The sequence below is a fragment of the Chiloscyllium plagiosum genome, unplaced genomic scaffold (genome assembly GCF_037043375.1).
Source record: "Chiloscyllium plagiosum isolate Xiang-an unplaced genomic scaffold, Cpla_swu_hap1 HiC_scaffold_18, whole genome shotgun sequence".
Lineage (NCBI taxonomy): Eukaryota > Metazoa > Chordata > Chondrichthyes > Orectolobiformes > Hemiscylliidae > Chiloscyllium > Chiloscyllium plagiosum.
In genome coordinates, this window is record NW_028270156.1 from 58061629 (window position 1) to 58083886 (window position 22258).

The window sequence follows — 22258 nt, forward strand, 5'->3', positions numbered from 1 at the left end:
GTTGTGAATCTGTGGAATTCCCTGCCCCAGTTGAGGCTATCTCGTTGAATGTTTTTAAGGCAAAGACAGATTTTTGAACAGTAAAGGAGTTAAGAGTTATGGCGAGTGGGCGGGTTAAGTGGAGGAGTCCATGAAAGGATAAGCCATGATTTTATGGAAAGGCTCGACCAGATGGCCTACTCCTGCTCCTATTTCTTAATGACCCATTCAGTTTGTGGGCCAGAACCGTGGCTTAGATTCTTCCCACCCCACAAAATAATTGAAGTATTATGAATTGACAAATCTCCTCTTCCTCTGGTTGCCTTTGGCTCCTGCTGGGATAAATTGCTGTAGGTGTCAGTCCCTCTGCAGTACAATGCCATAGTGGATAGGCATCAGCATTTTATTTAAACATGGGCCGAAAGCTGACCCCCAACCAACATTTACTTTTCAACCTGATCTTTATCCTTCTGTGGGTTGCTGGACACTGTCATTCAGAATAATTCCTGCACTTTAGCTGGCCTGTTTTCTGCAAATATTTGGACTTTCTGAAACCTGAAATTGGGCCCCAGTACACAACTTTTGTCAAGGAGTTCGATGCAATTTAAATGTAAATCTGCTCCCACCCAAATGCTTTCAGAACGTTCTCAGCCTGTTCACGCAGGATGGAGCTTGGCTACAGAAAGTACTGCACTGTGCCAGCTCCTGAGGGGAGGCTTAACATTCAATACTGATTAGCTAAAGCTTTCCTTTATTTGAACTAACATTAGAAAACCATTTCAAAGCAGTTACAGGTTCTTGTGGGAGGAGATAACTCCTTTGCCTAGAGCATAAGGAAACAAGGAGATGTGTTTTTGTCTGGTTGTGTAGGCCCATTTCAGTTTTCAGAAGGCCCAACTTCAAACGTTTTTGGAGGAAATCGATCTTCCCGAGCCGACGCCTTTTTTTTTTGGATGATTTTGTCAGGAATACCTCTTTTGAGAAATGCACCTCTCTCTCCACTGACCTTGGGATCTCCAGTAGGAGAAGGCTTTTGGCACACAGGCCTTCATCAGTCAGGACATTGCGTATAGACGTTGGGAAGTTATGTTGCAGTTGTACAGGATGTTGGTGAGGCTGCACTTGGAGTATTGTGTTCAGTTTTGGTCACCTTGCCATAGGAAGGATGTTATCAAACTGGAAAGAGTGCAGAAGAAATTTATAAGGCTGTTGCCAGGACTCAAGGGTCTTGGATAAAGGGAGAGGTTGGACAGGCTAGGACTTTTTTCTTTAGAGCATAGGAGTCTGAGGGAGGATCATGAGATCATAAGATCATGAGAGGCACGGATAGTGTGAATTCACTCAGTCTTTTTCCCAGGGTTGGGGAATCGAGGACTCGAGGGCATCAGTTTAAGGTTTGAGGAGAAAGAATAAAAGGGAACCTGAGGGGCAACTTTTTTACACAGAGGGTATTATGTATATGGAATGAGCTGCCAATGGAAGTGTTTGAGGCGGGAACATTAACAACATTTAAAAGGCATTTGGACAAAACATGGATAGGAAAGATTTAGAAGGATATGGGCCAAGTGTGAGGAAATGGGGTGAGCGTGGATGGACATTTTGGTCGGTTTGGACCAGTTTGGGCCAAAGGTCCTATCTCCGTGCTGTAGGACTCTGTGACTCTATGAGAGGGGGATAAAGTGGAATAGATTTTTACCTTCATTGTGTTGCTTTTGGGGTAAGCCAAGGTCTACTCACTTCCCTCGTTTCTCTGAGGGTGTGATTGTTGCCATGGATCTGAGGGAGTCTGACCTGGAGTGAGGAGTGCACTGAGTGAAGCGTGCAGTTGTGACAACTTGCAGAGCTTTGTGAGTTTCTGCATGGTTCTGGACCAAAGGTCCGAGACTAAGAGGGGTATGCATCACAAGATTGGTATAACTGGGAACTGGTATGGGAGAGTCAATATTAACGTAAAACAATAAGAACACGAATATCCAAAGGAATGCAGCCAAAGGACAAGCTGATACAGGACAGCAATGTGTCAGCCAGAAAACAGCAAGAAAGTTCCAATAAATCTCCAGGGTATATCATTTGGGTTCTGCAAAATGCAGAAACCTTTAACAATTTTATTTGTAAAAGCTACAGGAATATAAGTGCACAGTCATGACAAGTGTGTAGTCTTTGCACTTATTAAGCTTTATTAGATATCGTTAAAAATCACACAACACCAGGTTATCATCCAAAGGTTTAATTGGAAGCACACTAGCTTTCGGAGCGACGCTCCTTCATCAGGTGATTGTGGAGGACACACTTGTAAGACACAGAATTTATAGCAAAAGTTTACTGTGTGATGTAACTGAAATTATACATTGAAAAATATCTTGATTGTTTGTTGAGTCTCTCATCTGTTCGAATACCATGATAGTGTCACTTCTTTCATGTGTAAATCACAAAACTTTTTTTAAAAGTTACATTCTCAGGTTAACTGTAACAATTGGTGTTAGCCAGATAATGTTGAAGATGTTAGCCCCCTGTGTTCTCTGTCTGTGCCATAATGTTTAGACTGATTCTAATCTAAAGAGTGAGTTAACAAAGTCTTACATGAATTCATGCAGTTTTTGAGCAAAGTACAATGTAACTCTGCAAGTACAAGTTCACCCCACAAACGTATATGTATATGTGGGTTTTTTTGTGTGTGTGTGTCTGTCTGTCTGTCTATCTGGGTGGGGGGTTGTGAGTGTGAGAGAGAGTGTATATGAGAGTGTCTAAGTCTGTGAGGGGATGCGGATGTGAGTGTGGGAGTGTGTGTCTGTCCGTGTCTGTGTATACGTGTGTCTATGTGTAGATGTGTGTATGGGAGTGCCTGTGTGTGTGTATGGGAGTGCCTGTGTGTGTGTAGGAGTGTCTGTGTGTGTGTGTATAGTGCAATAGTGGTCACCTATAGTGTAACATAAACCCAAGGTCCCAGTTGAGGCCCTCCCTTTGGGTATGGAACTTAGCTACACACACAGGCACCCCTATACAAACACACAGACACCCCTATACACACACACAGACACACACGGACACATATATACACAGACACTCACACACACCCCTATGGACACACACACTCCCACACTCACACATGCATCCTCTCGCAGACTTAGACACTCTACACTCACATAACACACATATGCACTCTCATTTACACTCTCAACCCCCCACTGCAGACAGACAGACATGCAGACACACACATACTCACAACCCCCCACCCCAGACACACACACACACACACTCTCACATGCATCCCCTCACAGACTTAGACACCCTACACTCACATGACACACACATACACACTCTCTCACACTCTCAACCCCCCACCCCAGACAGACAGACACACACACACACAAAAAAACCCCACATGCACACATATACATATACGTTTGTGGGGTGAATTTGTACCTGCAGTGTTACATTGTACTTCGCTGAAAAACTGCATGAATTCATGTAAGACTTTGTTAACTCCCTTTTTAGATTAGAATCAGTCTAGGGGGCGGCACGGTGGCACAGTGGTTAGCACTGCTGCCTCACAGCGCCAGAGACCCGGGTTCAATTCCCGTCTCAGACGACTGACTGTGTGGAGTTTGCACGTTCTCCCCGTGTCTGCGTGGATTTCCTCCAGGTGCTCCGGTTTCCTCCCACAGTCCAAAGATGTGCAGGTCAGGTGAATTGGCCATGCTAAATTGCCCCTAGTGTTAGGTAAGGGATAAATGTCGGGGTATGGGTGGGTTGGGCTTCGGCGGGGCGGTGTGGACTTGTTGGGCCGAAGGGCCTGTTTCCACACTGTAAGTAATCTAATCTAATCTAATCCAGACAGAGAACACAGGGGGCTAACACCTTCAACAATATCTGGCTAACACCAATTGTTACAAATCACACAACACCAGGTTATAGTCCAACAGGTTTAATTGGAAGCACACTAGCTTTCGGAGTGACGCTCCTTCATCAGGAGATTGTGGAGGGCTCGATCGTAACACAGAATGTATAGCAAAAATTTGCAGTGTGATGTAACTGAAATTATACATTGAAGAATTGATTGTCTGTTAAGCCTTTCATCTGTTAGAATACAGTGATAGTTTCACTTCTTTCATGTGTAAATCACAAAACCCTTGTTTTAAAGTTGCATTCTCGGGTTAGCTGTTAATAATGGTGATAGCTCGACAATATGTTGAAGGTGTTAGCCCCCTGTGTTCTCTGTCTATGACCTGATGTTTAGATTGATTCTAATCTAAAAAGTGAGATAACAGAGTGTTACATAAATTCATGCAGTTTTTGAGCTCAGAGTTCTACATGAATGTATGCAGTTTTTGAGCAAAGTGCAATGTAACTCTGCAAGTACAAAAAAATTCACCCCAGTCCAACACCGGCATCTCCGAATCATGACCAATTGTTACAGTTAACCTGAGAATGTAACTTTTAAAAAAAGGTTTTGTGATTTACATATGTAGGAAGTGACACTATCATGATATTCGAACAGATGAGAGACTCAACAAACAATCAAGATATTTTTAAATGTGTAATTTCAGTCACATTACACTGTAAGTTTTTGCTATAAATTCTGTGTCTTACAATTGTGTCCTCCACAACCACCTGATGAAGGAGCGTCGCTCCGAAAGCTAGTGTGCTTCCAATTAAACCTGTTGGACTATAACCTGGTGTTGTGTGATTTTTAACTTTGTACACCCCAGTCCAACACCAGCATCTCCAAATCATTATTAGATATAGCTATTTACACAGCATGATAACAAAAGAACATTCTGTTGAACCGATGCAAGTCCAGGCTCTGTTTCAGATGCACTTTGATTTGCAACCGATCATTTCCGATCTTAGTGAACAAAGTTTAAAAAAAAGTCCAACAGGTTTATTTGGGAGCACGAGCTTCCAAAGCACTGCTTCTTCATCAGGTGGTTATGGAGCTGAATCCTAAGACACAGACTTTATAGCAACAGGATTGCAGTGTCAGGGAATGAAATATTAAACAAATTTAGCTTACGTCTTTCATCTTTTAGAATGGCCGTGTTAGTTTGGTTTCCTTCATATGTAAATCCCAGAACATTTTTAAAGTTACATTCTCAAGATAGCTTTTAACAATAGCTATCTTCTCAGCTCAGATAAAGCATTGAAGGTGTGAAGTTAAAGTCTGTCTGTGTCCCAATGTTAGGTCTGACTGATTCTATTTCTAAAGTGGGAGTTACAGAATCTTACATGGATTAATGCAGTTTTTGAGCAAAATAAAATGTAATTCTGCAAGTACAAATTCACTCACAAACTTGTATGTGTGTGTGTGTATATATGTGTCTGTGCGTGCGCGCGCCCGCGTGCAGGGGAGACCAAGTGAGTGTGTGCTTGTGGGTGTGTGTGTGGGGGTGTGAATCTCTGTGAGAGTGTATGCATCTGGGTGTGTGTGTGTGTGTGTATAATATAGTGGGGTCACCTGAAGTATGACAAGAACCCAAGGTCCCAGTTGAGGCCATCCCCATAGTACCAAACTTGGCTATCAGCCTCTGTGTCTTACTACCTGATGAAGGAGTGGCACTTTGAAAGTTAGTGATTCCAAATAAACCTGTTGGGCTATAACCAGGTGTTGTGTGTTTTTTAACTTTGTCCATCATAGTCCAACACTGGCACCGTCGAATTGATCTTAGTGAAGGTATAGTTAACTCTTTACTCTACAGTTCAGTTGGAGCGCACATGGTTCATGAATAATGTTGACTGAACCAATTCTTTGCAGCCTCCTTGATCATTTGGAGAGTATGAAGCCAATTAATCCTCTGGCACTTGCATGGACAAGGCCTGCCTCAGCCTCAGTGATTCTGCATCATATCCCTTCTTTCAACTCCTCCTTCATCTTGGAAAAAAAATAAGTAAAACATTTACAGTCATCAAAATCTGGGCAGGATAAATTCCTAAACACAATCATTCTGCAGTCAGAAATAAAGCTCTCAAAAACAAAGAATGACACTGAGGACATGCTGCAGTTTAAACACAGAATGGGCCTGACCTGAACTAACCATCCAATGTGAACACAGGTAGTAATCTTGTAAGAAAATGGAAGAATTGTGTATGGCTTCACCTAATGGCTATTACTGTATAATTTCCCATTGAAATGAAGCTCTTAGGGAATGTGCCTGAAATGGCAGGAACACAAGGATTCAACTCTGTGTTTTTGGTCAAGGATCCAGGAATATGGATCCTCACCTGAATTCCCAGCTGTCATTCACCTCTGCTGTGAACAATCTTGCTATGTTAATGATTTACAAGGAAAATACCATGGTTGCGGGAAATCTGTAATTAAACCTGAGAATGCAAGAAATGTTCAATGGTTTAGGTAGCATCTGTGGACAGCAAAAGAGAGAAAATTTCAGGTTGGTGACTATACGTCAAAACAAGACGTTAATGGAGAAGTCTAGAACCAAGTAAAAGATGGGGAAAGAGAGGAAAGATTAAGCAAAGATCTGGGATTAGATGGAGAGCACAAGTTAATAGGCCTCTAAGTATCTAATTGAAGCTAAGACGCAGTAAATTTATGCATTTGAGTTTTGAGAACTTTGCAGTTCAAGCAGATCCTAAGGTTAACATTCAAATAAAAGCTGTTCTTAATTAAGAAATTCTTGCGACAAAATGGAAACCTTGTCGATAAGGATATTCAATGCTGTGTATTTAGTGCCCTTTTCCTTCATTACCCTTCGCTCCTCAGAAATATCAATGAGGAGTTTGTATCTATAATAGTTTTGCTTTACTCTGAATTCAACACCTCCAGGTTGGAAGGTGTTTCACTCCTCTACTCCTTGATCTGGCTTTGCTGACAGTGGATTTCAGTGGGAAACTGTTGACAGCTTCCAGAAAATGATTCAGGTACACACCTGTGTTCTCGTTTCACAATTCAAACTCTGAATTCAGCTTTCTGGCTGCAATTCTCAACCAATTTGCTGTCATAACAGGAGTCCAACAGAATTTCAGGTGATTTTAAACTGGTGATTGTTGGAGACAATTGTATGAAGATTTCCCGATGTCGTTCAAAGCTGTTGGTTGTGGAACTTCCATCTCAAAATCCAAAGTCTGTGGGTCAAGTCCCACTTTGAAGGCTTGGAACACAAAATCAAAGCTGACTCCAGTGCAGTGCTGTAAGAGCGCTGTACTACCGAAGGTTCCATCTTTCTAATGAAAGGCTCCATGCATACAGATGTTCAGGTTCAGTTGACGTTTCTTGATAAAGCATTTCCATTGCAAAGCCCAAAAGCAGGACCCAGGAAGACTTTTTGATTTAATTTATAATTGTCACATGTGCCACAGTGCAGTGAAAAGTATTGTCTTGTGTGTTATACAGGCAGATCACACCATGCATAAGTACATCAGGGTAATAGGACAGAATGCAGTGTTTTTGCTACAGAGAAGGTGCAGAGAGAGGTTAGCTTTAATGCTTTTAGGTGCCAACAACCAATTTACTGGCTGCCACAGAGGTTGTTTTTCAATAAAAGATGCCTCCAACCCTCCAGAATGGATGGTCTGCTTACTGCTGATGCTGCAGCTCCTGAGAGATGGTACCTCAATGGCTGTGCATCCTTGATGAACTTTCAGGAAGGTTGTAGGAGACAGGGCGATCAGACCCTGGTGTATGGGGGAAGGAAGTTGAGATTTGTGATCCACCAGTAGCTCCATTGCTTCAGGAGTGGCTATTGCTGCTGGGCGCTCCTATGTGTGGGTCACAGAGCATCTGGCTCCTTTGTAACATACCGGAATGCTGCTATACTCCTTGGGTGTTCTTACCATGCCACTACGGAAAAACATTTCACAAAGGCAGGACATTATTTTGTGGTGAGGTTTGATGCCTCACATCCATGGATTTTGGTTCAAGACAGATTGCTGGAAGAGAAAACAAGGTTACAAACTGTCTTCAGGTATGGACTTCGTTATAATGCTGATTTTTATGTATTAAGGTGAAATGTTAAATGGTATTCAGAGTATCAGACATGGTATTACCCGGCTGCAATTAGCCTATTACATTGTTGAGGCAATTCCATGAACGTTATCACCTACTGGTAGTTGATGTAGTCCACATGCTTCTCTGCACTTGTTCCTCTCTCCGTCCTGAACTCCGCCCACACGGTACTATTTATTCCCAGTGAGAAGCAGCTCTGTGACATCACCACAAAGTTGCTGCAGCGTCATGAAGCCTGTCCACAACAGAGTGGCTTTTAATTGGCTACTTAATTAGTTCAATTGTTCTCCCAGCAGACAACAAATTTGCCAACCTTGCCACCACCGTGCCATGCTGCCAACAAAGTGATAAAACATTGGGCACCCTTCCCAATTCTTTTCCTCCCCATATTTTGCCAACTGTCTCACCTCACCCAATGTGCCCAGAAACATCAGACCATTGCCTACTTTCATATAGTGCAGAGATGAAATGCTGATTTGTAGGATGATGGATCCAGATATGTCTTCAAAGAACCTATTATTATTCATTAATTATTATAATGATTGTTATTAATTTCATTACTTCACCCAGACCTGCCATGTTTAAGTGCTTCAGTTTTGATTCATGATGCTTTCTTTCTTCAAAATAAAACCACTGAGATTTGTACAGGTTGGTGGAAGTTAAATTGTCCCTCTCTGGTCTGATCCTGATGTGCTGTTACATTGCAGATGTTGATGAATGCGCAGGGAACAGGTCTCCTTGCCAGCAAAGGTGTCAGAATGTGGTGGGCAGCTTTCAGTGTTCCTGTCAGCCTGGTTTCTACCTCCACAGCAATGGTCTTTCCTGCACAGGTAGGAAACATCTCTTCATTTCAAATTTTGTTGTGGTTATTCCTGAACTTTGGGACAGGAGTTTAAATTTTCATAAATACTTCACCTTGTAATCCTCCGATAATTCTTGTTATGTTATTACATTGACTATTTAAACAAAATGTTTACATAAGTTTTGCCTGCCTTGCAAAAGGCACAGACTGTTGCCAGGATACAATACCAATGGTATTCAGCTGAATGCCCATTCATCACTTAATTACTTAGAACTAAGTTTACCCAGTCGGGATACCTGTTCCATTTATTGGCTAATGGCAAGCCAAAGTAATATGCCCAATCCCTGTGTAACAATTGCTTTCTTGGCTTTTGCAAGAGGAAGGGTTTGTATGAAACCATTAAAATGTTGGTGTATTGCAGTATTTCCAAAGCATCACTGAACCTCTCAGTGTCAGTCTAAAAGAATTAGAGAGCGCGAGAGAGAGAGTGTGTGTGTGATGCGCGTGCACAAGAGAGAGAGAGACACCAATTCTGTTGTTTACTACAGAAAATGTGAGAGCTCTTGTCGATATTGAAGAGACCAACGTCATAAAGTTTTAAATGATGTTGAAAGATTTGACTAGCTTCAGCTGGAGGGTAAAACGTTAACTTAACATGTACATTTAAAATGGTTGAGTATCAGAGATTTTCCAGCTGGGAAGGAAGGGTGAGTTACTCATCACATTGACAGGTTGTAGGAGAAGAGTGTGTTTCCATAAAGGTTACAGTGTACCTGCTGAAGGTGATCTTTGTTGGGCTTTAAATGCTAAATGGGAGAATGGTTTTGTCGTCCTTGGCATAAATTGCCTACTGAAATAGTTAGACTTTTTTTTTTGAATAATCATTCTGGGATGGTTGTAGATGGTAAACTATTCTCTCTAGCTTAGAATCTTGCAGATTTTGTTGGTTAAAGTTCTGTTTGGAATTACAACAGCTTATCTATTCCAGCTTCACGTGGAATCATAGAATATATGCTGCAAAATAGGTCACTTGGTCTGACAAGGTATTACAATCCCCAGAGAGACAAATAATTTTTAAGAAGTGAAATTAATTTCCTAGCGCCAAAATGTCAGGTTTTAAAACATTTATTTTAACAAACAAGATGGGCTAAACATTACCTAGGCAAGTAATACTTCCATCTATAGAAAAGATAGTTTCTACATCAACTCATTAACACAGCTGAAATCCCCATGTCATGTTTACACATCATACCTCTCTTTCTCTGTGGATATGTAACCTTGTAGTACAGTTCCAAATTCCTCCTGGCTTTTCAATGATAGGCCACATCAGGCCAAGTCTTCTAGTTTCCTTCGAAAAGTCTTCTGGTGGGAAGACACCCTCTGATGACTCCTTGACCTTTGTATCTCCAGATGTTTAATCTCTTCACACAGGGAATCCATTCTCACCAGCATACTGCTTGGCGTGATGACACAAAAACATTGTTTGTCTCTTCATAGCACAACAGGTCTTCCAGGATTATCAGACTCTTGGACACTCATAGTCAATATTTAGAAAGACCAGCTGCCCCTCTTTTCTGTCAAGGTGTGGAAACTGGTACTTGTGTTTTTAAGTTTCATCAGTGTTTATACTTCATAAAAATCTCCTAATCTAATTCATCTTAACCCCATCAGCATAAGTCTTATGTGTTTATCTAGTTTCTCCTTAAAATAATCCATTGCCAATAATATTTAATTATTTTGTGTGATAACAAGCTCCAAACTCTAATCACTGGCTTGTTTCTTCTGAATTCCCTTCTTGAATTAATGACTATTATCTTGTAACTCAAGTTTTCATTTTCTGTACAAGTAACAGAATCATACTGTTGTTATCTCGATTTGCTGTAGCTTCGGCAATATCAGAAATGCTGAGAAAAGGAGCCAAGTGTGTGGAGATAGCAGTCTCGTGCAGTCAATTTGTGTTTCTCTAAAATGTAAACATTTAAATATTTATTGGTGTAAACGCTAACAGCTTACTTTATTTATTCATGCACCGTGGGTGTTGCTGGCTGGGCCAGCATTTATTGCCAATCCATAATTTTCCAAAGGGCAGTTCAGAGTCAACCACATTGCTGTGGGTTTAGAATGTAAACCAGATCATGTATTCCCTAAAGGGCATGAGCGAAGCAGATAGATTTTTTTACGACATGCTTACCATTAGGATAAGTACAAGAATAGGAAAGGTTTGGAGGGATGTGGGCCAAGATCAGGCAGGTGGGGCTAGTTTAATTTAGGATTATGTTCGGCATGGACTGGTTGGACGAAGGGATCAGTTTCTGTGCTGAGCAACTCTATGTCAGGTTAGGGAGTGAAGTCCAGTGTTTCTGAAAAACCTTGGTCAGACCTTCTCATTTTCCTGTGCCAGCAGAGGAAGGAGCAAGCTAAAAAGTCCCAGACAAAAACACGTCAAACCAAATATCACTGTGACTCAATCTACAGACTCTGGTAGCTGCTTAGACAAGCTGAACCCAAACAGCACTGACAAACAATAACATCTCTTTCCATTCTCCAACTGTGGTCAAAATTCCACCCCAGTAAAAACTGCAGATACTGTGATGTTCAGCTTTAATATATTTCAGCTTTAAGTAATAAAGAGAGGACACACTGTGGCATTCCTTCCAGAATTAAAATTTGCTCAGTAAATCCCAGCGGAGTTGGGTAATGGGCAGACTGTCAATGTTGATTTGTCAGTGTGGAGTAATTTGAAACAGAGGTTCTGACTGACTGTGACCCATCAGTTCCTCTGCTGGTTCCATGAAACCCTACAAAGCTTTCAGTGAAACTGGCCATATTGACAAGCTGAAAAAAAACTGAAGGAAGAGGTCAATTTATTTGACAGTTTCATTATGGCTTACTTTGACTGGTGTTTCTCTTATTGATTTCATATATTTGGCTTTTATTTTGACTTTAAACTTTATTCAGAACGTATGTGAAAATACTTGGCCTCTATCCATGGAAAGCACATTTTCTATATCTTTCCTATTACATTCATCAGTTGGAATTTTCTTTCAGTTTAATTGCTAAGTATTGAGAACTGGGAATAAATCCCAGAACAACCACGACCCCTGACCAACCAACCAGTATTGGATACCAGAAACACATCTCAATCCATACACGGTGTTGGATTCTGAAAACATACCTCAGTAGTCCCCCACCTCTGCCAATATCCTGGTGCTAAATACTGGAGTGTATTTCATTCCCATCACCCCTTCCTCAACTCTGAAGTTTCGGATGCTATGAATGTATCTCATGGACCCAACACCAATATTGGAGACCGAAGATGGATCTCACTCCTCCACTGAGTGTTGGATATTGGGAATTAACTCAATAATCCTGAAGTCTGCTAACCTCCACATTCCCCAACCCCCCATGCCCCACACCACCCCAGTCCGTGGGCCTCTGCAGTGGATCTCATTCTCCACTTCCTTTGCCTTCTATATAGATACTGCAAGGGTATTTCATACTCTCCCTTCACAATGCTGGATACTGGAGATTAACTCATTCTCTTATTGAGTGCTAGTTATTGGAAAGTATATCCAATGTTGGATACTGAGGAGGTCTCTTATTTCCTGTTGGAGAATTGGGGTTGGATTGTACCAGCCCTCTAATGGTAGACTGGGGCATCCGATCTAAAAACAATGAAAGGTGAGGGTGTTTGCAGTGACAGAGTAGCTGATGGACAACTGCCCTTCCCAGAATCCAACTGAAAACCTAACGTGGCCAATTAAGGACCCCTGTTGTAACTGTGGGCATTTTAGATAAGAGTTCCCTCCTGTTCTATGCACCTACTGCTGTCCTTGCAGCTTCACTGCCAAACAGAACCCACTTAGCTGGATTGAAAGACAGTGTCCTTCCGTGGTTTTCTCTTCCAGGTGTAATCCTAATAGAGACTGCTGAGCTGCTCATTCACTGATTGGCTCTGACAGTAGCTAATTATTAAAATGTGGCAGTGTCTGCAAACAGTTGCTGTGGGGTCACCCCTGGCTTTGGTGCACATTGTCAGAGCCCCTACCATATGTATAAAATTCCATCCAAGAAATGGATCTTCCTTACTCCTGAATGCTGCTTATTGTAAGTCTTTGTCAGAATTTTATCTACTCCCTGTCAACCCTGACAAACTGGAGGAGTTTGCCAACATGTCAGAAATCAGGCACTTATCTCAGCTACATCCATTTTTCGCAAGAAACCACCCAGGAGTAATACTCAGGAATAATAGTGGTTTAAATACCAATCTATTACAAGCCCATATAAGACCAGCTCAGCGAGAAAGTTAACAACCTCATGCACACCCTAAGCCATAAATCTTCTCGAGGAATCTGAAGCCCATATGATGTTTTGATGTGAACCAGTGTGTTTTTAATATTTTTTTTAAAAAGTAGAGAAAGTTATTCTCTGAGCAGTCAATGGTTTCCCACACTTGAATTCCACTGTTCAAACAGGCAGGTATATGATTATTATTAGGAGCAGTAATAGTAACTTGGAATTTATTTCCATTTATCTAAAGATCAAACAATTTGAAACACCAATTGCTTGGACATTATCTGAAGTAACTTTTTCATACTTAACTCTGATCAAAGAATTAAAAACATGCAAAGGATTCTCAAACTTATATACCTTTTAGAATATAAAGTCATGCACTCTGCAACTTCAATGCACAAAGCGATCGTAAGTTGACGAGTGTATACTTTTTGGAGGGTTATATTGCAGGTCTGTGAGATGACAATAGCTAATAGTCGTGCCCTTTTGCCACTCCCCTCCAACAGTGTGTGCTTTGAGTATGACCACATCCCGACAATTGTTTTTACCAGTGGAATGAGTGAACCAAGATTGATTTAACAATCTCTTAATAATGGACCTCAAAACTGATTCTTAAGAAAAGAAGCATTTTGCATTCCTCTAATAACATAACTTAATTTGAGTCAGCCCTTTAATGGTCAGTAAATGTAGACCAGATCATCATTCATGAAGACTAATGATGAAAAATGTCTTTTTGTGGCTCATTGAATAGGTGATCCAAACAGCCATGAAGGTGTCAGTCTTTCTGTTATGTAGGTGAATTCAACTGGGCAAGAAATTGTGATGCCACAGTGGAAGTCATGCTCTTAGCCTGGAAAAGGGAAAGTTATTTAGAATTTAGATTTGGGAAGATGGGTTTCCCTTTCCTAGAGTCAATCAAGGTCAAAGTCAGTCATTGAGACAGAAACCAAGACATCTTTCTATGTGGATAGAATTTATTAACTTCTCAGCATTACAGCTCATTTTAGTAGCTCCGTTTAGTATGCTCCCCAGTCACTGAACTAATCTATTAACCCCAAATACCTACTTACCTACCTAGCTTATTAACAGATAACAGATTCACTTTTTCTTCTCTTCAGATAAAGCTTCTGAAGACTTACAAACAAAACTGGTGAAAATTAGACAAAATAATTTATTTCATATTCTAGATCTTACCTTGTAATGCTACCATTATCTCCCTTCTTTCTTTACAAAAAAAAGGGTATGTTTAATCACGCAGCAAGCCAAACAAAAAAAGGATTCCTTTTTATATTCTTGTAATGTCACATGAAATGAGGCATTCGTCATCAAGGATCTCCCATAGCATCATACAGGAAACACCTCTTATTTTTTCTGGAACCATCTGACAACTGATGACTTGCATGAACCTACTTTATTTCGGAAATCTATTTTCTTTTTATAATTTCCTTTCAGTGAGTAAAGTCAATCTTCAACCTATTATCAGAGACACCCTTTGCTGAACGTACATTGACTCTTAAAGAACGATTATACACAAAACATTGTGTGTGCAAACCTACTTCAAATTGCCCTTGTGTATCGTTTCCTTTGGAATATTGGATAAATACATCCCTGCATCAATAGATTTTACCAGAGCAAATATTTCAGCAGCTAAGGTACATTTTAACTTCCCATTTTATTCTAATGGCTTCCCAGGCCAATGGTGACATTTATTAATTTTTCCCTTCAAAGAACATGATGAACTCTGCCATTTTTGAGTAGCCATGTAAATATTGGTATGTGAAGCACTGCCAAAGTGGACAAAGTTGGTAAGAAGATCCGCTGTTAAAATCTTGATTTTGAAGGTCCTTTTTCAAATCCCAGGTTGGTTTTGTTTTAGCTTTTCTGTAGTTTTTCTGCACCTACCCATCAATATGATAAGACTGGCTGTGCCCTATCTGGTACCTCAATGTATACACCACATTGTTTTCACCTATCCAATTCTTTGTTTGGTGTCCATAATCAAATTGTTTACTAATTTGTTGCAGGCACAAAGCTATACAATGATAAGGACTTTTTTTGGTTTTTCCTTACCTGTTCCTAGTATTTACTGTTACGACACAGTGTAAACCCTCCTGCTTAACTTAAAATCAGCAACACAGAAAAGATTTATCCTGTGCAGTAATCTGTAAAAATTCGAGTGGCCAAAGACTATTTAAAGTAAAAATTAACAACTTTATTTCTTAAAGTATTACAGAGAATAATTAACTAACCACTATTCATAATTTCTTTCTCTAACCTTTTTTTTTTAGCTCTCCTTCTTTAATACTAGTCTGATAAAACTCCTAATTAAGACTTATAAAACAACACTTATCTCAAACCCAGGCAGCTGTAGGATCTTGTCTTTGTATCTTCCTGTGTCATCTTTTCTCCTTGATGGGAATTTCTACATTACAGGTTACTGATTGAAAAGGGACTTTAAAGAGAGATATTTTTCCAAGCAATCTCTTACATGCTAGAATGTGGCAGATCTCCTCTCAACTGTTCAATTTTCCCTGGTCTTATACTCCAGAGCATTAGATTGTGTCATTGGCTTGTAAAATTGTCAATATACTCAGTTCATTCTTGATTGGAAAGTGATTTTTTTGGGGGAGTATAATTGAAACTGATTGGCCGAATTTGAATTTGTTGTCTCCAGGCCACTCAGTGAGTGCTGTTTATTTTTAATCAAAATATTATTTTGTAAATTTTCCAGCACTCTGTGTACTTGCCAAGTCCTTCACTCTCTTAAAGGTACACCCACATCTTCATAACATTGCTCATGTCAAACTATGACCTTTACTCACTGTTCTATCTCTTCTGGACTAATTGTGAGATCCACCCTCATGTACTCCGGCTTCTTTTAACAAGTTTTTTTCCTTGGGCTATGCTCACTTCTACACCACTTTCACTACTTCTGCTGCTTCTTCTTGCTTCCATATTGGATTATTTTGCCAATCCATGAATGACATTCCTCATCTTGCATGTGTCAGTGCTTTCCATGCTTTCAGTATATTAGAATTAAGTTTTATTATCACCTGTGTTCAATTTCAGGGATAAAGGAGGAGAGTGAAAAGTGTACAAAACCGTCATTCCCAGAGCTATTTTAGGTACAAAGATACATAAGTACAAAATCTAAGATCCAAAATAGAAAAAAAGAAATAAAGTTAAAAGTTCAACATTACAGTCCTTCTTAAATGCTTAGCTGTGCTGGCCTCTCAATGACCACAAAGGCTCAATCTATTCTGCCTGCTCATGCTGCTGCTTCGGACTACCTGCCAGGGCATTCCTTGATTCACCGGCCCCTTCTGGCATATATGTTACACTGGTGCCAACTTTTGGTTTTTGCTTTAAGCCAAATAGCCTTTTCCTACATCTCTCTATCACTTTGCACATATTTATGCAACCCATAATCATACTTTCATTGTTGTAATTGTCCAATATTTGTTTATGCAAAGTATATGGTGTCTCATTACTTTCTGTGACTTGTTCAGATTCTCTAAGGGTATAATCTGTACCAGTTAACCTTGAGAAGTACCCTAACAATTTTTGGTGTTGTAAACTTATTGACTTACATCAGTACCTATAACCTTACCCAGAATTTTCTACTCTTCCTGCCTCTGCTTTTGTAACATGTAATGGCCCTCGATTAAAATTTACTTTTGATAGCCTTTCACGTTATCATAAGGCATGCTGAGTTTTCTGTGAAACCTTAGCATTAATGAATGTCCTTTTCTCTACATGAAGGACTTTCAAGTGCTCAGGAATTGTGGAACGAATTGTAGTTTATTCTCAAGCTGGCATATGATCCCTCATTACAAAAGGAATTTTTGAATTTCTTCCAAAAACCAATTAATATCACTGTTGTCCCTAACCATTTGCAGTGAAATCTTTGCATGCACCATGATGGCAGGGCAGATGTTAGTTGACAACTTGATTGGTCAACTTGGATTTTATGAAGCATCTCATCTATTACCATGTCATTTCCTTCAAACGGTCTGTTACGATTTGAGCTTTCTACTGCTGTGTTCATTACCACAATTTTCATATTTTCACACACATCCCTAAATTCATTGGCAAATTCTCCACCATTGTAAGTTTTGGATTTAGCCACTGTCCCTGATCTAGTCCTGATCTGTTTCTCCATTACCTTTTCCACTTTGTTTTTATTGTCGTTAACTATATTTTATTCTAGCCTGAATAAAACAGGTTGTCTACAGACTGTAAGATGAAAATGTTTTTTTCCTTATTTTTGACCCATCAATTGAATTGATGCAAACTTGTCACCTTGTCTTGTTAAAACCCCATACAGGCTGTGATGGTGTCTACTTGTATATCCATTTTTTACAGATTACATTTTTCATTAATCTCATCTCCAGATTATTTTCTAAATAACCTGTTCAGCAGATGTAATTGCACACCTCTGGAGCAGGTGGGATGAGCCCAAACCTCCTGGCTCAGAGATAGGGACATTACCACTGCACCACAGAAACACGCTGATCTCATCTACGTCTTTGGTCCCTTCCTCCTGCCTCCTTTAGTAAGATTTTGATCCTGTGAGAAGATGGATGGGCAAACTGCTGATATAGTTTTAAGATGATTAGCCTTTTTCCCTTTTAATATCAGGAGACAGGTTTTTATAAAACTTTTGTTAGTAATATGATTAGAAATGTTGGGTCTTGTTAAAGGAATACAATAGTAACCAGAGTGTGTACATTGTAAATCAACTGAGTTCCCCAAAACAATTGCCTTTTCATTTTTCACATTCAGATTTATTTGAGTTTTTTTCTTGACAGACTTTTCAACCATAAGGGTATTTCACATGACACAGTTTTAGTGCTGATAAACTGATTTACCACAGATTTCATAAGTTTGTAAGATGTAGGAGCAGAATTAGGCCATTTGGCCCATCAAGTTTGTTCTGCCATTCGGGGGGCTGATGTGCTCCTCACCCCCATTTCTTCTGCCTTGTCCCCATAACCCTTCAACCCATTGCCCATTAAAAATCTGTATAACTCCTCCTTAAATTTACTTACTGTCCTAGTATCCATTACATCTCTTTCTAGTAAAACCCAAACGTGAAACAAGCAGAACTCTCCAATTCCTTGATAGTACTTGGGTCTTTATCATTGAAAGGATCTGTAACATTTTAACTAATCTAACCCATGCAATGTGGACATGCATCCACTGTTCAATAGACTGCAATTGAATGAGTCTGTGACTAAAATATTCATTATTGGGCTGAAGTTTCTTATAAGTAGTACAATTTCTTCCGCCTAATCAGTATCATCACCTTCTCCTTCTGAATATAGCGTGTTGTGTGTAATTTCAAAACACCTGTCATTCCATTTCAGACAATTTATTGAATAATGATATTTTGAATTGCATATAAACATGATTTAAGCATACACTTTTCTTGGATTTATTCTTCAATTACATTTCCCCAATTTCTGACAACTATTCTAGACATTAGATGTATTTCTATCTTCATACCCTTCAGTCACAAATTTCTGTACATATTGGTTTGGAAGGTTTCATTGCCCCCACCATTAAATCCTCCATTCTTTGCATTTTGCTGCCTGTCCCAGTTGAGCCATGAAAGCTGCTGGGAATAAATGTTTTCCCAGGAATCATTTTTAAAGACTCCTTACATGAGTTCTGAAAGCGCAGTTTTTTCTGACAGTTTAAGCCCCCTAGTGCTCTGAGTAAATATCAGTGTTTGACACCTTAATACAGTCCAACAATTTAAAGGCAGGCACTAAATTAGGAGAATCCAAGTAGAACATTTTCAATTTCGCATATAGTCTGTTAAATTGCATTATGTATTCTTAGATAGAAAATCCATCCTGTTTTCTACATTTACTGAAGTCTGACCATGCCTCATAGGCATTTAATTAGGATGTTCTTATCAATTTTGTCCATCAATTTTATTAGTGAATCCAAGCATTTCTTAGTGTTCACTTGTTGATCTTCTGTAAAACTCCCAGAATACACCTTGCTTCTTACGGGAAATAACAGTGCCAAGGCCGTACCTTGCTTGTCTCTTGGTAAATACATAACCTGTGCTCCCACAGACACTTCATTTTGGCCTTTGATTGCTAATTTCAATGTCATAAAATGTCAGTGGAAAGTCATATTCTGACACTCTGCATGTGGTTTCAAACATTTTTCTCAAAAGTAACTCCAATCACAATCCTACATCTGAAAAGAACTCTTGGTTTCCAATCTTTATCTTTAACTGACATTCCCCTGTTGCCAACGCCATTTGGACACAAGGCAGCTAGAATCAAAGGCAGCTTCCTTTGTAGGTAGAGTTTATTTCCTATGCAGTCTGATAGTTCCTTTAGCCAACCGGTTCCTCTTGTTCCCTCTTAAATTCAGTGACTATGTAGGGATAATCAGTTAATCCCAATTGCCTGCTAGACTACCTGCTATATTAACATCTGTAATCTTCCACCTTGGAACACATCACTTGGGAAACTAAAAAGCTCTTCTTTTAATCTGATTTGATTATTCTTCATGCTTGGTTTAGCAGCTTTGCATATGCCCTCCCACAATCTCTCATCTCCATTTTTGTTTATAACTATCGGAGAAAAAAAACTATTGAAATAAACTGATAATGAGTCACAATTCTTTCCTAATGCCATGATACCTTTTCTCCCTGGTTGCTCTCAGAAAGGTCCAGGAAAGTAATCCTCAATTGCAGAAGCTCTAAGGCATTTCTGGAAGTTTGGCAATCTTGTAAACGCAGGATCAAGCTTAGACGTGATGCCTTCTATACTTAAGTACCCTGCTGAGATACACCATCTTGGCTTCTAAATGAGGAATTCTTGGTAAAGGGATCTGACCTTCCTTGTGCCACAGAGTCATTGTCACAGAAGCAAGCCTATTCGACCCATCAATCACTTCTCAGACATGCACGAGTTTTTCTCCTTGGAACTTCAGGTGAGGAAGGAAACAAAACTTGGGATCTAACAACATGGAAAACTATCTTCTTACACATCAGTGTGAGTTAGTGGGTTCAAGCATGTGCCATGAAATACCAAATGTAATGTAGATCACTTCAAAACATCTGTTTTGCTTTCTGTGGCCAGTAAAGAGGGGGGAAAGCATACAGTCTGGCTTTTGGCCAGCAATCCTCTTACAAAGACAATTTGCCAAATCCACTGCAAAACAATTCCACTTTGACATTAGCTATTAGTAATTCCATGTGGTATATTTGTATACCCATGCCTTTCCCTGGGGAGACTTCAATAGCAATTGGTCCACATGCAGTTCAGTCTTCACATGCAGTTTTACAATTGCTGTAATTCCAGGAGGAAAGTAACTGAAGGATCTGTCCCTGGGAGGACCTTTACACACTGAGGGCTAGTGGGTTGATCTTTTTGCATTCTGGCTCCATCTCAGTTGGGTTTTCTACTTTTTTTTGTTCAGGGAGTTGACATGAGTCTGTTATTTTCCACACTGGAGAAATTTATATTAGTTTGTCAGTTTTCATTCTGATGGTTATTTTTCATGTTTTCCTTTCATTGCTTTGAAGCCAAGGAGCCGAGTTACATGTGTTTTGAGTTCGCACTGATATTGGATTGAGGCCTAGTCAAGTTTGTTTTTTCTTTCATAACCGAATGGGTACTCAGCAAATCTCAGCCCAGGAAATGCCAGCGTCTAGCTCCAGAGCTTGTTTCTCACAGCGTGGATGTTTTTCAGATCAGCATCTTTCGGATTTGTCTCCTCCGCCATCTCTCATTGTGTGGCAATGCAACGTGTCCATTCAGACACTCATCAACAGATTTACATGGTTGACCCGATCATTAGGCTGACTGGAGTTTGCAATTTCTGTTCCAAATTGAGTGCCAAGTACTCCTCAATCGTAAATCAGGCTCTGACTCTCACTCATGTTCACAGTTTTTGTACTCGGTGTTACAATCTGGGGTTTTTCAGCCTATACTCATGTTGATAGTCAGCCTAAAGGTTCCCAGTGCAGCCGAGTTAGCACCTGGTCATAGTACATGGAATTCCATGTACTTTCTTCTGAAGATGGACACTGATATCCACTGAATTCAAGCTTAAACCACTGCAGCAGATTTATTTACCGGCAAGATCATGTGCAGAAGTGAAGAGGCAGCAGAATACTTAAACAGAAGTGAAAATAAATAATAAAACTAGAATCATTTCACAAAAGCTTCATCAGTAAGCCACTTTCTTTTAAGCAGTCTGTGGGCATCAGAAGAATTTGAGCGTGGAATTTAGCACGTGCGCAGTGAGAGCTCAACACACCTGCATTTGTGTAGCACCTTTCATGGCTGCCAGACCTACTACTGTGCCTTTCCAGGCAATTACATCTCAAAGTGCGTGCTACGAACAGCTGGCAACCATCTAGTGGCTGGTGACTCTTGATGTTTGCAGCTTACATCTAGGCAGTGGATATCTGTGATTATAATGGGATGACCCTAGCCGCACTGATTAAAACCTTTTGATAGACAGCGGTGTTGATGTGGAGAAGCTCAGGTTCCAGATCAGGAGGAAGGTGGAGTAAAGCTTCTTGCTGCAGGCAAATGGTCAGGTACCTCTGGCTCCTTCAAAATCCCTATGAAGGAAAGTCAGGAGAAAGTGAAGAAACCAATTGTGAAGAAACAACTATTGAAGAAAATAGCAGCCAAGAATAGCTAAGAAATAAAAGTTGTAAGTTTAAAAGCTTGAAGCCAACGACACTTCTCAGAGAGCCACCATATGTCTGTCAATGGAACTGAACCAGCAATTAAATGATCTCTGTCCCGCAGCCTTACTCATTTCAAACAGAGACCGTTTCAAATTAATACAGCCACCAAATACTGCGGATGCTGACATGCATTTGAATGTTAAAGTCTTGGGCTTACTGTCTGAATGAAGGTAGAATTTCAGTTGATCTCTCAGTGCATGTGTGCTCTTTGCGCCACCTAGGGGTGACATTTATATGATTGTTTTAATTCACTTGCTGTTCTAATATTAGCTAGGCGACTGAGGAATAATTACACTTGTCCTTCTTCAAAACAGTGCCAAGGGATCTTTTACATCTACCTGAGAGGGCAGACAGGGCTTCAGGCCAATGTCTTTTTGTCTGACAGCGCTGCATTCCTTCAGTACTGTACAGAAGTGTCAGCCCAATTTCAAAATCAAAATATTGTGAATAAGGCTAAAAATGAGCAAATATTGGAAATGTTCATCAGATC

General features: G+C 40.0%; 1 protein-coding gene across 8 annotated transcripts in view; it reads left to right on the top strand.

The window, feature by feature from the left end:
• The window catches only part of LOC122557922 (kielin/chordin-like protein), a 334780-nt gene that overhangs the window by 163674 nt on the left and 148848 nt on the right, over positions 1-22258 (top strand). For all 8 annotated transcript variants that reach the window (XR_015760203.1, XM_043706141.2, XM_087996706.1 and 5 more), the window contains exon 8: positions 8647-8769. Coding sequence is in view for 7 of the 8 variants with exons in the window: in XM_043706141.2 (XP_043562076.2) it covers positions 8647-8769 (123 nt within the window). In the remaining variant the exon portion in view is untranslated. The remainder of the gene's footprint in view (positions 1-8646; positions 8770-22258) is intronic.